The 17,847-nt window shown below is 36.3% G+C and overlaps 1 protein-coding gene across 1 annotated transcript; it reads left to right on the top strand.

Moving 5' to 3' along the window:
* The first annotated feature begins 14,456 nt into the window (after positions 1 to 14,456).
* On the top strand, positions 14,457 to 15,536 carry LOC145098489 (uncharacterized). The gene has a single exon (XM_079036125.1). The coding sequence runs from the start codon at positions 14,457 to 14,459 to the stop codon at positions 15,534 to 15,536; it is 1,080 nt and encodes a 359-aa protein (XP_078892251.1).
* Positions 15,537 to 17,847: the final 2,311 nt, after the last annotated feature.

Below are 17,847 nucleotides of genomic sequence, written 5' to 3'. Positions count from 1 at the left end.
CCGCGTATTCCTGTGGGTATCACTGAAACCCCATATCCTGGAGTGTTTTATCAAGCCGAGCATTTCAAGCTCTCGATGCTTGACGCAACCCGTAGAGAGACTTGTTTAACCTATACACCGTGTGCTTTTTCCCTTTAACAAAAAAACATCAGGTTAAGGAACATACACCTCTTCCTGTAACACTCCATTCAAGAATGTGGACTTCACGTCTATATGATGGACTTTCCATCCCTTGTTTGCTGCTAATGCCAAAATAACTCGAATAGTTTCCATCCTGGCCACCGGTGCAAATGCTTCTTCAAAGTCAACACCCTTTTGTTGCACATACCATTTTGCGACCAACCTGGCGTTGTGTTTGATGATCTTTCCTTCATCGTCTTTCTTTAGTTTAAAGACCCACTTCAATCTAATTAGTTATTTTCCTTTGGGAAGATTCGTCAGTTTCCATGTGTCATTAATTTTAATTGACTCTAATTCTTTCTTTATTGCAATTTGCCACTCTTTTTCACTTGCTGCATGTTCATATGTTGAAGGTTCTTCCCCAGCAAGCATGAGCTCCTTGACTTCGTCTTCAAGTGGCTGGCAACGACTAATTACATCTTCCAAGGTGCGAAATCCCCGAACCGGTGTATCATCGTATGTCGATCGATTTGGTGTAGAGTCTGATGAGATTGTTGTTGTGTTTGTTCCTTGAGAAGACGGATAGCTTCCGTCGTTGTATGATTGTGTTGTGAGGTTTTATGGTGACATCGGTGGGGTTGACGGATCAGAGTGAGGAATAGGGCTTCCTTCCTCATATTGGGCTCCTCCATCTTGGACTTGATCACCGTTCCATGCATCATGTGAGACTTCACTTTGGAACCTAATCCATTCTTTTCGAAATACATGTGCTTTATTTTGGACTCCGGCCCACTTCCACTTAGCTCTTTCATCGAAAATCACATCCCTGGCCACATACTTTTGTTTTTCACTTGGGTTGTACAAATGAAACGCCTTGCTTCCTGGTTTATTATCAAGATAGACCATCGCCACACTGTGATCACTTAACTTGGTGAGTTTGTTTGCTGGTCTTTTTGCGTGGGCTACACAACCAAAAATCCTAAAATATTTTAGTGTTGGCTTCTTCCCGTATAAAGCTTCATAAGGAGTCATGTCTTTTACACCTTTTGTTGGAAATCGATTAAAGATCTAGACTGCATGACGTACCACCTCTCCCCATAGTGTTTCTGGAACTTCAGTCGCCTTCAACAGTGATCATGTGACCCCAAGAATGGTTCCATTCCGACGCTCCACTACTCCATTTTGCTGAAGAGAATATGGTGATTCAAATTGTCGCCTTATACCCTCCTTTCTACAATATTCATTGAATTCCTAAAATGTGAATTCTCCTCCACGATCAGTGCATAACCCCTTTAGTTTGTACTCTGTTTGGATTTCAACCTGTGTTCTGAACCACTTAAATGTTTCAAATGCTTCACTCTTTTGCTTAAGCATATACACCCACATGAACCTATTGTGGTCATCGATAAGGAGGATGTATTGGTTACCTGTTATTGTTTGTGGTGTTATGGGCCCACAAAGGTCAGCATGTAAGAGTTCTAAAGGGGTACTTGCCTGTCATTGTGATTTTTGTGGGAATGGTTGTCAGGTCTGTTTGGATACTAAACACCCTTCACATACTTGAGTAGGGTGACATACCTTTGGTACTCCTTGCACCAGACCTTTTTCCACCATGGACTATATCAGGCGAAAATTAACATCCCCTAAGCGTGTGTGCAATAACCTGGCTATGTTGTCTATCTTTGTGTGAAGACAAAACGGTTGGGTTGTATGAAGTACAATTTTGTATAAGCGGTTTTTCGAACATTGTACCATCATCAAGAGCCTGTTGTACTTATCATGCATCTTCAAGAAATATTTCTTCATCTCAATTCCATATCCTTCTTCCGTTATCTGCCTTAGACTCAAAATGCTGTTGCGAAGATATGGAATGTAGTAAACTTCCACGATGACTAATTGCTCCTTGTTCTTACAGTTTAGCAAGATGGTTCCCTTGACTTTGATTTGGACTTTGGATCCGTCTCCAAACTTTAGTTAACGAGTTATATTTTCATCCAGCTCTGCGAAATAATCTCGCACACCTGTCATATGGTTACTAGCTCCATTGTCTAGATACCATGTGTCCTTGTCATTCCCGTTGAGGGCTGGAAACACCTTGTCTTCATTTAACAACACCATTTCTTCTTTCTTTTCTCCATGTACTATCAAGAGAAACGTTGTTTCTTCTTCTTGTGCTTGGATGAGGTTCACACCACCTTCTTTTCTTTTAGGATTGCAATATTCTGATGTGTAATGTCCAAAGACATCGCAGTTAAAACACTAAATGTGTTTCTTATCTCGACTCTTTCACCGGTAATTGTTGTTGTCTCACGACTGATAGCCACCCCGACCACCTCTACCTCATAAGCTTCCTCTTCCGCGACCACCGTGTCTACCCCCTCGATCATTATTTGACTAACCTCGTCCTTTTCCACCTGAGTTTGAACCTTTCCCTTGGTTTTTCTGACCACTTTGCCTGTTTGAACGAGTTAAAAGCAAACTCGTTTCAATGGTCATGTTTTCTGTTCATAGCTTCAATCGGGATTCGTAATCCTTAAGCCTACCAATTGCTTCTTCAAATGACATGGAATCGATATCCGAGTACTGTTCGATTGATGCTACAAGTTGTAGGTCTTTGTCAGGGACAGAATCGAGTAATTTCCTTACCAGCACTCCATCCCCTAGCATTGCTCTTAGCCTGATGTAGCTTGTACTTATACCACTTAATTTTCCTGCAAATTTGTCTATTGATTCTGATGGGTTTTATACAAACAATCCTATGTGTACATGTAACCCTAGATTTGGATCTATGTTTTCTCTATTAGATACACAACTTTATGAACACAAGAAGAACCCTAGCATGCACCTAGGTATTTCTAAATCTATGTAGTAGAAGGGATTACATACCTCTTGTTGTTATATTGTAATAACAACACAAATCTTCAATCTCTTTGTCTTGGAAAGCAATAACCAGAAGTGTAGTACCTCTAATGGCTCACAAACACCACAAGCAAATGGAGAGGCAAGAGAGAGAGAGAGAGAGAGAGGGGAGAGGCAAAAATCGGCTCTAGGTATTCTAGGGATCAAGTGGCCGATTTTCTAAGGCCTAAGGGGTCTTTATATAGGGTAGAGATTATGGTTTCAGTCCTTATCCTTATCTGGTTACTTGCCCACCAAGCAGCCCATAAGATAAGCCTTGAATCCTTATCATGGACGAACTCTAAGGCCTTATCACCTTGAATTCGTCCACCCCTTCCTTGGGGCAACCAATGCCCTAATTTGCAACTATCACATAATTACAATTCAGCCCCTCTAGTTTAATTAATTACATTTGATCACAGAATTAATTCTTAATTAATTATTGACCAATATTAATTAAACAAATATGATTTCTCATTTAATATATTATTCTTATAATATATTAATAAATCATAATAACCTCTTTCTCTATTATTTATCCAGTCAAGTTGCTTTGGTGAAGGTAACCTAAAAGGACCATGCACAACCGGGTCAAGTACTTACCAAATATGGTTACGGGCTTAGACACTAATCCAACAGTCTCCCACTTGGGTAAGTCTAGTAACCACAAATGTAAGTATAAATCGATTAGCAATCGTAGATCTCAAAAACGCTGTCGAACTTTGATCATATCAGCAACCTGTCCTTTAGATAAGGGATCGTACAGTCCTCTGTTTTAGATATCGTGCGGACAATCTCATGGAACGTAGTCATACTTATTGTCCAGCAGCTTGTTTCTCGATCTCAGATTCATTTGACATAGAACTTAATTTGAACACATCAACTCAGTCCAGACCGGGCCCGACACATAAGTCAAATAAAATCATCGAGGGGCCCTGATATCGCTTTTACCCTCTTAGGATAAAAGAAACATATAAACTTTGACTTATATGCATTTACTACTCACTAATCAAATTATACACAACAATGTGTTTTATGACATCAATTTACTGATGCGGTTTCGCATTATCAATGCACAATCAATTAGCAAACAATAAACCATATATCTTGGTTTTAAGACCATATGATATTATCGTCTTGCGATCACTCGTGATAAATTCCATGAAGTGATTCCAGTAACCGCAGGTTTATTCCAACGCTCAAAACTTACTCATAAGCACTCACGAACGTTGTAACAAACCTTTGTAATGTCTAATACCTTTCAGACAATCTACACACCAATTCATGACAGTCTTCACTCATACCTACTTCCAATGTTCCTAGCGTGCTGCAAGTGCTTAACCCTACTCAGTCCCTTCGTAAGCGGATCTACTGGGTTATTCTCTGATGATATCCTCTTAACTACGATGAGTCCTTCTTCTACCCGATGTCTAATAAATTGATATTTTCTGTCAATATGCCGAGATCTACCATGATCCCTCGGTTCCTTGGTCAAGGCAATCGCTCCTTCATTATCACAAAAAATTTCCATAGGCTCCTTTATGGCAGGTACAACTCCAAGGTCTCCAATGAAGTTCTTCAACCATATTGCCTCCTTTGACGCTTCGCTCGCTGCAATGTACTCTGATTCACACGTTGAATCAGCTACCGTTTCTTGCTTGGAACTTTTCCAAGTCACTGCTCCTCCATTAAGGGTAAAGACCCAGCCCGATTGTGAACGGTAGTTGTCCCTGTTGGTCTGGAAACTGGTGTCACTATACCCTCGCACCTTTAAGTCATCACTCCCTCCGAGGACTAGAAACCATTCCTTGGTCCTCCGAAGGTACTTAAGGATATTCTTGACTACGGTCCAATGTGGTCTGCCAGGGTTCCCTTGATATCTACTGACCATGCTCAAAGCGAAGGCCACATCAGGGCGAGTACAAGTCATAGCATACATGATTGAGCCAACTGCGGAAGCGTAAAGTACTCGGATCATCTCTGTTATCTCGGCTTCGGTACTCGGAATTTGAGTCTTACTCAACTTGGCATTACTTTGGATCGATAATTCTCCCTTCTTCGAGTTTTCCATACTAAAACATTTTAGCACCTTGTCCAAGTAAGTGTTCTGACTAAGTCGTATTAGTCTCTTACATCGGTCTCTCACTATCCTTATTCCCAAAATATAGGAAGCCTCTCCGAGGTCCTTCATAGAGAAGCACTTCCCGAGCTAGGACTTAACTTTCTGCAGTGTCGGGATGTCGTTTCCTATGAGTAATATGTCATCGACATACAATACGAGGAAGCTAACTATACTCCCACTAGCTTTGACATACATACATGATTCATCTTCGCTTCGTACAAATCCAAACTCTTTGACTTTCTCATCAAAGCAAAGATTCCATCCGTGAGATGCTTGTTTAAGTCCATAAATGGACTTCTCAAGCTTGCACACTCTATTGGGATGCTTTGTATCGACAAAACCCTCTGGATGAGCCATGTAAACATCCTCAACCAACTTTCAATTAAGGAAAACGGTTTTGACATCCATTTTCCATATTTCATAATCATGAAATGCAGAAATGGCTAGCATCACCCTAATAGACTTTATTTTAGCAACTTGTGAGAATGTCTCATTATAGTCAACTCCAGGAGTTTGAGTAAAAACCTTTGCAACCAATCGCGCCTTATACGTGTGCACATTACCATCCATGTTCGTCTTCTTCTTGAAGATCCAATTGCACCCAACCGTCTTACGTCCAGGCACATGGTCAACCAAATTCCAAACTTGGTTGTCATACATGGACCGAATCTCGCTGTCCATCACCTCTTTCCATTTCGCAGACTCCGGGCCTATCATGGCTTCCTTATAGCTATTAGGTTCATCTAGATTTACTAGTGTACTATCACTAATATACGTTTCCCCTTCGGTAGTAATATGAAAACCATACAACTGGGGTTGAACTCTAAATTTTTCGGAACGTCTAAGAGGTAAGGATTCGTCAATCGGTTCAACCGAAGTTTCCTCCCCGGGTTAAGCGCCAGCTTTAGAGGTTCCTTCATCGCTCGACTCTTTAATCTCTTCAAGATCGATTTGCCTCCCACTGTCCCCTTGGCTTATGAGTTCTCGCTCTCGGAAAACCCCTCTCCTCGCAACAAAAACAACATTGTCACTCGGTCTATAAAAGTGATATCCAAAGAATTTCTGCGGGTAGCTGATGAAAATACATCGCTCACTACGAGGTTCGAGCTTGTCGTGAGTCTCTCGTCTTACGAAAGCCTCGCAACCCCAAACCTTGATATGTGCCAACGAGGGAGCTTTCCCTGTCCACATCTCGTGAGGTGTTTTGGTAACCTTCTTTATAGGGACTAAGTTAAGGATATGGGCGGCAGTCTCTAAGGTATACCCCCATAATGAGATAGGTAGTGAAGCACGACTCATCATGGAACAAAACATGTCCAACAAGGTTCGATTACACCTCTCAGCCACACCATTCAACTGTGGTGTCCTAGGCGGCGTCAATTGCGAAACTATTCCGCATTCCTTGAGATAGTCGTGGAATTCAAGACTTAGGTACTCTCCTCCTCGATCGGATTAAAGCATCTTGATTTTCCTGCTCAATTGATTCTCCACTTCTTTTTTAAACTCTTTGAACTTTTCAAAGGTTTCTGACTTGTGCTTGATTAAGTAAATATACCCATATCTACTATAATCATTGGTGAAAGTCACATAGAAGCGGTTTGCGTCCCTTGTGGTGGATCTAAAGGGCCCACACACATCAGTGTGTATGAGATCCAATAAACCCTCACCCCTTTCACAAGTGCCAGTGAAGGGTGACTTGGTCATCTTTCCAAGTAAACAAGACTCGCACACGTCATCGTCCCTAAGGTCGAACGACTCCAACACTCCATCCTTTTGGAGTTGGGCTATGTGTTTCTTGTTAACATGTCCAAGACAACAATGCCACAAGCATGCTTTATCCAAACTATTGGAAGAATCCACACACAATACATGATTTCCTAGGTTATCTACAACCATAAAAGTTTCATAAGTTCCATTACAAGGCAATGCTTCAAAATATAAAACACCATTTAGATAAGTATAAATCGAACCTTTCTCATTATCAAACGAATATTTGAATCCTTGTCTAAACAAACCATGAAATGAAATGACGTTTCTTGCCATATCTGGCGAATAGCAACAATTATTTAAATCTAAACCTAATCCATTACTAAGTGCTAAAGAATACACTCCAATCTTGGTGACAGACGACGATCTTCTGTTCCCCATGACTAGATTTATTCTTCCACGCTCCACATCCCTATCTCTTCTTAGTCCCTGCAAATCAGAACATATGTGAAAACCACATCCTGTATCAAGAACCCAAGAAATAGCATGCGATGAATCATTAGATTTAATTCTGTAAATACCTGCGAAAGACAGCTTGATCTTCCCATCCTTGATGGCTTGCAGATATTCCGGGCAACTTCTCTTCCAGTGCCCTATTTTGTGGCAGTGGTGGCACTCTGCCTCCTTAGGGTTTGAGTTGAGCTTAGTAGAACCAACTTTGGTTCCACTAGAAGAGGTACCATCTTGGGGCTTTCCCTTGTGGTGGCTCTTTTAAGGAGCCTTCCTCCTCTTGCCCTTCCCTTGCCCAATGGCCAAAACAGGAGCAGCGGGTGGAGTGGGAGTTGATGCAACAGACTTGTCCTTGAGGTTGCTCTCAGCAGTCCTTAGGAGTCCTTGGAGTTTGCTTAAGGTGACCTCTTCTTTGTTCATGTGGTAGGTCATCCTAAATTGTTTGTAGCACGAGGGCAAGGAGTGGAGAATGATGTCGATAGCCAAATCTTCCCCAAAGTTAACATTTAACTTGCGAAGACGATCAACATACCTCTGCATCTTTTGTAAATGCGAGGTTTGGGACTCTCCACTCCCCATCTTAGCGGTGATCATGTTGGTGATGATCTCATAGCGCTCTTGCCTTGCGCTTTGGTGGTACCTCTCCAGCAAATCTTGGTGCATTTCATAGGGATACATGTCCTCATAGGAATTTTGGAGTTCAAGATTCATAGTGGCCAGCATAATGCAATGGACTTTCGTTGCATCATGCTCATGGGCCTCAAAGACAACCATTTCTTCGGGAGTAGTGATTTCCAAATTGATCTTTTCAAGCTTTTCGTCGAGGACATATTCTTTGTCCTCGTAGCGAGAAAGCATGCGAATGTATCTTATCCATTCGTTGAAATTCGATCCGTCAAATGTCACCTTTTGACATAGGCTCATTAGCGAGAATGAACTAGCAACAGCATTGTTGGCGTTTGCGTTAGACATCTGCAAATAGAAAGGAACAAAGTTTGATTAGAAATAGAATAAAAAATAGAAACGAGACCCATGAAAAAATAAGTTCTCTCAGTCATTGGCCAATATTAGACGCATGAAGCAAAAAAAAAAATTATAACGGTGGTGATGAACGATACCTACTGCAGTAGGAAGTGGTGGTGGTTGATTGGAATCAACCATGACAACAGCAAGTCGATGGTGGTAGTGGATGTTTGGTGATGACAACGGAGCTCCGGCTGCCTCATTTTCCTTTTCTGCAGGCGAGAACGAAGGGAGAAAGGGAAGATGGTCAAAGAAATGAAGGAGGGCAGTAGCTGCAATGGTGGTTGGTTTTCTGAGGGTTTAAGGTGGCATACAAGCCACCAGTTTGTGGATATTATACCGAGAGCAAGAGAGATCGAGAGAGTGAGGGAAAATGAAGAGTGTTTGAATGCTTTTCCTTTATGCTCTAAGGTTTTGTAAGCTACACTTTTATAGAAATGGAAGATGAAGTTTGAATGGGTGATGTTAGACACTTCACTGGGCATTTTTTTCATCCATTTTGTGCTTTGTACTTTAAGTCAAGATGGAAAGCCTTATGGTCCTCCGTTCTCAAAATAGAGAAATAGTTTATAGAAGATGGGTTTGGAAGGTAGTGTATATATATATATATATATATATATATATATATATATATATATCTATATATATATATATATATATATATATATATATAATACATTATAAAGGAAATCTCACTATTTTTAAAAATAGCTTAAATATAATAATATTATTTTTTTAAGACGTCCAAACGATTTAGCTCATGGTACAAGTAACAACCAATAAAATAATAATAAATTTATAACTTAACCCTATTTAGGTGGCAAAGATAGGCAAATATTCAATTTAAAATTATATTATGCGTAAACTGAAATTAATAAATCCTTATGTAAAATAGAAAATAAAAAACGTGTTCCATATATTGTGGAAAATTGGAAATGCTAGGCAACGATTCAAAATTTAAATTGAAGGTTATAACTCACGCCTTTATTATTGAGGTTAATTAATACTTGGATAATAAGTTAAATTATGTCTATAAATAAAGTGAAAATGAAAGAAGACAAAGTTATTCATTGTTTTTTTAAGTTTAAAACTTTTACTTTCTAAAGAGTAAATTACATGAACGGTCGCTATGCTTTACGGTAATTTGTGCATTTAGTCCTTGATTTATTTTTTAACTCGAAATATTTCTACTGTTTGTTTTTGTTACGTACTTAGTCCCCGTCTTACCTACAAATACTATTTTGTCCTTGATTTTTTAATTAATTTAAATAAACACACTTCTAACCCCACCCCTCACCTTACCTTACATACCCCATCATTTTTCCCTATTTAAATAATAATTTTTTTAGGTAAGACAGAACACATAACAAAAACAAAAAGTAGGCACCAAACACGTAACAAAAACAAATAATATAAACCTTCCAAGTTAAAAAAAATAAATTAGGGATCAAACGCGTAAATTACCCCAAACCATAGGAACCATTCGTGTAAATTACTCATTTCTAAATAAAGTGGTAATAAGCATTATTATACATATATACACATCATTTATATCAAATCTGAAATTAAGAATTATCAAAAATAAAAAATAATTTCAATATGAAGATAAAAAAAACTACGCATTTTACATGAAATTTATTATTCTTTTTATATTTGAAAATGTTTGACAAAACAAGAAAGAAAATCTTAAATAAAAACAAATTCTTGATAATAAAAATCAAACATATCTAATTTAAATCGATCAGAAACCAACTATTTTAATATTGATTAACCAATAAATTATTAAATAAAAAGGTTCCATATTATAACTTAATATGTATACCAGTATAAAAAGAAAATAAAAAATGTAGATAATATCAACAATCCTATAAAAAGGAACAAATGTGTAATTTGCTCTACTTTTTTTACACAACTCTATAATATGGACATATTTGGATTTTTATTAAGAAACTATCGACATACTTTATATCCAAAACAATAATATAATTTATTTGAATAACAAAAAAATAATGCAGCTTATATGTTAAACGAAAACAACATACAAATTAGTTTGAAACAAAAAAAAAATGTACATTTATTTTGACGAAAGATAATAATAAACTTTTCTTTTTAACCAAACCATGCGCAAATATCGTCGACTTCATTGTGTTATTTATAGATTTACATGTTACCACAGTTAAACAAATCATCGCAAGAAATCTATTTATTGAAATTTTTAACTTCTGTTTAAAAACTATTCACCGAAATAAAATTAATTGCAAGATATATATATATATATATATATATATATATATATATATATATATATATAATAGAATACAATATAAATATAAATTACATTTATTTAATAAAAATTGGTTTGAATTAGACTATTAACCGGCGTAAAAATTAGATAAGATTGGATTGTATTGGTAGAAGAGAATAAAAGAATAGTTTTTAATGGAAAAGTTGAAATGGGTTGGGTTGGTAAATAGGGATGAACAATTTGTACAAAATCTTGATCATATAGATACCGAACCATACCGAATTTAAAAATATGGTATGATCTTAATCGACACTTCAAAATCACGAAATTCGGAATTCGATACCGTCGGTATCCGTACCATTCCCGGTACTAATAACTTTAATTAGGTACGGTATTTGGGATTAACTTTCGATAAAATTTGATATTTGAAAAATCAGAAATGATACCTGTGTACCGGTTCCATTCCAAGCTTATCGAGTGATAGTTGGAATTCTATTGAAAAATCTTTATTGAGTCATTTTTACAATAATTTCTTAGAAAAGTTTAAAACATCATTAAACAGTTTTTGAAAAGTAAGACCTGACTTCTCCGGCGATTCCAACGACCCCCCCCCCCCCCCCCCCCCCCCCCCCCCCCAAGCGACGCTGCACTCTCTGCCGAGATCCCACCCCTGGTTCTTTGGTAACCCCACCCATGGTTCCTCAGCCCTCGTCCACATCACCCCTCTCTCCCAGCCTCCCGGTTGCCGTTCGTCGTGGCTGCAGTCCATCGCCTCCGCAGTTTATCACTTTATGTTAAACTGGCATCATCAAGGTTAATTTTAAATCTATTCTCTTCTTTAATCGATTATTTCCTTCCTTGCTTGCTTTTTAAATTCTTCCTTCTCTTTATCGTCTTTTTCGTCTCATGTTACTGCTTTAAAACCCTACAAAATCAGAGAAAAATCTCCTGTATTATTTCTTCAAATAGCTTATGTTTTTCGTCTGAAATATTGATTTGTAGGTCGCATTATGATACAAGTTTACACGAAAATGGGTTGCGGAAGCATATTTAAATTACGAACGTGTATATAATAAAACAGGGCATTGGGCCTAACAAACCATGTGGTGGTCCTAGTTAAATTGTTAGTATATTTGCATGATATCACTATTACATAAATTAGAATCAATTAATTTTGAAGGGTGAATGATTCCCTTCTCCAAAAAGGAATAATAATAGAATCGAAAAGGAATAATACTAGAATGAACAAAGTAATGGAATGGGCTATTACATTCCATTACGCCTTGTTCCCGAGTTCTACTTAAGGAGAGAAATGGGAGGATACGGAGGGAAAGTGAGGGGTGTCGAAGGAAAATCGTGTTCCTGAGTTTCATTAATGGAAGGAAAGTGAGGGGAAGGGAAGGATTTTGGAGTCATATTTTCCTTCCAAATTTTCCTCCCAAATTGGACGGATTTGGGAGGAAAGTGAGGGGAAGGGAAATTTTGTGTTTTATTTTCTTTTTCCTCCTAACTCGGGAACACAAAAACTTAAAATTTTCCTTCCATTTCCTTTCATTTCCTTTGAACTCGGGAACACAGAATAATGAATATTTTCCTTCACCTCCCTTTCTTTCCGTCAAAATTTTCCTTCCCTTTCTTTTAATGAATTTACAAAAAAACTCGGGAACAAGGCGTTAGGATCTTGAAGAATGTAAAGAGCCATTCAAACATCTTATTTGTTATGTACATTAAGGTGTATTTCTTATCATTAATTTGATCTTTGTTACATGGTTTGAGCGACACTCTTGTGGCAAAACTCAAACATACCAAATTGAGCCAGCAATGGAATGACTCATCACCCTGGTGAACTATCATAGAAAAATAAAGTTGCCTGTCAGATCACCGTGATTCCTTTGATTTTGTTGTTACTAATATTAGTAAGATTGGGATTTTGTTGTACTTTCTGTTTCTGCAAGTTATCATAATTTGCTCTTTTTAGTTTACTTCCCATAAAAATCTGATATGAAACAATTTATATGTTTGGTTTTTGCCATTTCTGATTTGTTTGGTTTTCAAAGGATTGAGTTTTGTGTGTTTATGTATATTGCTGTAAATGTTTCCATTTGTTTACTTGTAGGAAGCAAGCATTCAATAACACTCTACCTCGATGGAGGCCTTATGCTATTTTTTTTCCTGCAATCAATCCCATCGTTTACAACTTACAAGGTATGTTTCTTTATCATTGTATAGGTGAGTAATTATTTCGATCCTGATTTTCCAGTTGCAATCAAGACATCTTATATATTTCATATGGAGGTTTTACAACCTATTGCATATCATGTATTTGGGTTCCATAACCATTTTGCCATTATTTTTGTAGGAAAGTATTGCTTGAGGGGGTGTTGTACACATTTATTATGGATGATGAAGTTTCTAAGTATACAAATGCATACCAGAACTTATATGCAGCATTGAATCACTGGCGCAGCACAATGAACACATGTGAAGTCACGTGCACTCACCGCATCTTGTTAAGGGGTATGATTGTAATTTATCCTTGAAATCGGACCCTAATGTTATCCCTCAATTCCCATCTCATCTCAAGTATTTATGCTTGTCTTGAGTACAAACCCTAGAACTCCACCTTCAACGCCGTGTTACCATTGCAGGTATATTTTTCTCCTTTGGCTTCTTTATTTGAGTGTTTCCTCTTGTCGAGTTATCTTCTATGTGCACTCATCACCCTAGTTTTCATTATTAAAACCTTTTCCCTAATTTGATTTGAAGTTCAGGCTACAAAATCTAACTTAATTGTTAAAAGATCTGATAAAATTTCTTGAGGATTTTATCCTAGAAATCCAATCATTTTCCTATAATCAGATTGTTTTTCCTCAATTTGGTTTTGACCTGATTTTAGTTTTTTGCCCTAGATTGAGTCAATGTGTTCTAATCAGTTCAATTTGGTTAATTAGTGCCGGAGTTTGCACTTTAAAGTTAATAAAGCTGCAATAATGTTTGCAAAATGAGCTTTTGGATCTCTATACGATGATTTAACGTTTCTGATATAACTCTTGGATTCTCACATGAAAATCGGGTTGTCATATAGGGAAAACTTGCCGCTAACAACCTTCGAAAAGGGCGTTTATTTTTTGGGTTCTTACCTTTCAGGTATCAAGTCCTAGTTGAAGGAAATTCATATAATTTTGTTGCTTTTATGTGTTTTGGAAGATCAATTTACACTTTATCCTCTTCTCAGTGTAGTAGAGGATCATCTAAACCTATGATACTGTTTCTTTTATGTGTTCGGAATTACAATGAAAACTGCAAAAATGGGAACATTGCAGAGATGGAGAAAATGTTGAATATTTTGTATCTGTATATTGTGTTTTCCCGATGATTTTATATAGAAGAACATACATGGACTTAGGAAACTTTTAACTATGTGGAGTCATAATGCTTTCTAGGATTCATTTGTTGAGACTATTTTTCAAACTAGTTCACTATCAATTCCTAATTTACAACAAAATTTTGGGAACTATTTAAGGAAACTAAATAGAATCATATCTCCATATTCTGAAAACTCCATCCTTCAGGTGGTTTGTAGATATCTTCTGTTTCTTGTTTGTGGATAATTTGTTATGATACTGCAAAACAACTTGAACTAGTTTGTAAGACTGTAATATTCATTCACGCTATTTTTCTCTTTTTCTTGCAACCATTTGTAAAAATTCAGCTATTCGAGATCGGAAGGGTAACTTCTGTATATATTTGAATGCTAACAACTCTTGTATCTAGTATGAAATTTTCATTTACCAAGCTCCCGAATATTTATTTTACTTTTGCAGTATAGGAATGGCCAGGACAAGGAGCATGACCAGAAACCAGAATCATGATGATGTTGCATCATCATCTAGCAGGAAGAGGAGGGCCACAAACGGTGGTGTGGCACCTTGCTCAGACCTTGACCATAATTTGCTTTTTTTAGTTATGATGCAACTGGGACTAATTGATTTTCTTGCATTCGGTGGTGTGTGCAAGTCATGGAGGTCACTCGCACTCAATAATAAGAAGATTTTTATGGCATCCAGACCACCCATGTCGATGCGGATCTCTAATCGTCCTTATAAGAAAGACTGTTACCTAGAGGACTTTGAAGGAAGAAGGTTCAAAACCATCCTTCCCCATGCTGCTGGCAGGATCTGTTTTGGAATAAGTTGTGGTTACCTGATCTTGTTCAGAAGGAAAACAAAAAACAAGGACTTCTGGCTTGTAAATCCGATCACAAGGCATGAACTTCATTTCCCTTGTTTCCGGTTTAATGTAGGTTCTGATCCAACAATAATCAGATGTATCCTTGTCTTTTCACCTTCGGTATCTCGGTGGGTGTTTTTGGTGTTGCGTTCATTCGCCAATCAAGTTTGGTTTTCTATAGAGGGTACACAAGAATGGAATTGTGTCTCCTCCACTTTCCCCATGATTGATTTACATGCTTTCAAGGGGAAGATATATACCATACACATGGGTTGCCGTGTATATGAAATGAGACTCAATCCATACCCCAAACTGACGTTACTCCAAACCATGAATTTTCCAAAGCCAGTCTTCGTATGTCCGGAGTTTCTAAGTTCGAGTGAAAACCTTTATGTCACGGATTGTAGGTTTAAAGATTCATACGACGTTTATCAACTAGATTTTGAGGAAATGAAGTGGGTGTCGTCGGGAAAAATATTGGAAGAATGTGCATTCTTTATCAACGGTTTCAAGTATTCTGCTGCTTTTAGATCAGAGGTGTGGGTTGATCATTGGTTGCTATATGAGAGATGTGCTTGCTTCTTTGCTACCGTTGATACAGGTCGAAATTACAGGCTCCTTCTTTCAGGCATCTGGTACTTCCCCAATGATTGTTTGAACAAGAATCGCTTAGATGAATGATGACTTGGATCAGATGCACTCTTATCTTGGTTTTTATCTTTGCATATGTTGAACGTTTTCAAGATGTTCCATGAATGGATTTGGATTTTCAATTTATTGTTAAAAGATTTTGGTTGTCACTCAACCTTTGCTTTTAGCTATACAACTACCAATTATATGACCCTTTTATACGTTTTGGTGTCGTTTGCTTTCAAATCTATGCCTACTGCATTATGTGTAGCACATTGGCACATGCTGTAATGAAGGACCATTTGATGTTATATTGCTGTGTATGCAACAACGTTTTGTTGAAAACATGTTCGTTCTTATTTCGTTATCAATGTTTGCAATATGCTGATAGTATGGCTGTTGTTAAACAACATCCATACCAAAGCATTGGAGTTGCAAATGTTAAGGAACATCATCATATTATATATGTTAATTTTTAAATAACTCGGTTTTTACATTATATTGTATTGTATCAGAAGCAAATGTTTGTACATTGGAGGATTTACGGATTTAGTCTATTTCCTAGACTCTCAAGCAATCAATTCATAACTACAAACAAGAAATGTAGAACTAGTTATGGGTACAAAATACAACAATATATGTACATTGTCAGACAAAATAATTTGAACTTCTCTGTTTGCTTCTTTGTTGGTTATACAACAAAAAACCTTCTACATGTCTCTTGTTTTCCTATGGCTAATAGAGGTTGAACATATTAAGTTATCCATCTATATATAATAGGAAGTTTTTCAATTGATTCAAGTTTGTTTGTTGTCTTTTAGCCTTTTCCTATTAATGAGATGATGGCGACCCATGTTTATACATATCTCTCTTCTTCGTCATAAGGATGCTTTCTAGCTACTACCTAATTGATTTTGAAGGAAGAAAGTTCCAAAAACATCCTTCCTAGTTTGGTTGGAAGCACCTATTTTGGCTCGACTTGTGGTTACTAGATCTAGTTTTTTAGAAAAAGGTGTGACATTTGTCTTGTGAATCCTAATACAAGGCATGAACTTCCTTTTTCTAGCTATTCTCTTGGAAGAGATATTAGGGACATCCTTGTCTTTACTTATTATAAACAGATTCAGCGAGGATATATATATATATATATATATATATATATATATATATATATATATATATATATATATATATATATATATATATATAGAGAGAGAGAGAGAGAGAGAGAGAGAGAGAGAGAGAGGTGTTAGGATCAAATGTGAATTACAAGTATTGTATGAATGCATGACCAATTATTAACCATTAGATTAATGAAAATGAATGATTGTGATCCTAGGGTACATGATGTTAATATAAAATAGCATGTATTATATAATTCTGTTTCATTAACTATAATTACAATTTGACATTTGATTAAGAAATAGAAATAATAAATACCTATATTTTAGGCAACTCATACAAATTAATTAACAAAATTCAAATCAAATCTTTGACTTTTTTCAACACTTAAAATTAAATCATATTTTTTTAGAATACATTTCAACATATTCAAATCTGTTTTCTAATTTATTCTCATATATTTTGCTTTCATTCTTTAAGAATATGAATTTATTCAATACTTTCAAATATGTTTTTTCAGAGATTTTAATACCCATTGTTATTATTCTTATAATTTTGTAGTGTCCATTCTTATAATTCTTTTTCTCTTTATCATTCTACTAATAAATGTTTTGGAACCGCTATACCACTATTATTATGAGAATGATAGAATGAAAGAGAAAGAATAAATAAATTATAGAGGGAAGACATAACATTCTCATCAGAATGAAAATAAATTAAAATTGCTAATACATCATTCTCAAGAGAATGACCATAAAATACAAGTTCAAATATGAAATTCTCTTGAGAGTGAAAAAACTAAATGAAAACAATTTGTAAATTACAAGTGCAATTATGAAAATTCAATGAGAATGAATATAAATTACATAGTTAATATAACATTCTGAAAAACATGCCTTGATGTATTCTTCAGGAATTTGTTATTAGTACATTCTTCAAAAATATGTTGTTGATGTATAATCCTTAGTTACTGTGTGATTGTATACAAAAAAAAAATTATAACCAATTCTAAAGAATATAAAAAATATTTATAATATATACTACATTATTTTAGAATATGTTTGTCAACCCCTCCCTTTTCTTTTGTCGGTCTGAATAATATATTCTGCGATAATACACTATTGTTCATGAAATACCGAATAACTAAAATCTTCTACCATAATACACACTCCTTCTTGAAAGAATCTGCAAGAATATTAAAGAAAAACTTTTAATATACTTTTGCAAAAATCTTCCATAA

Source organism: Lactuca serriola, chromosome 4, assembly GCF_051521515.1.
Source record: "Lactuca serriola cultivar US96UC23 chromosome 4, Lser_US96UC23_V15, whole genome shotgun sequence".
Lineage (NCBI taxonomy): Eukaryota > Viridiplantae > Streptophyta > Magnoliopsida > Asterales > Asteraceae > Lactuca > Lactuca serriola.
The sequence above is the reverse complement of the archived record's forward strand: the minus strand, read 5'-3'. Positions and strand labels throughout refer to the sequence as shown.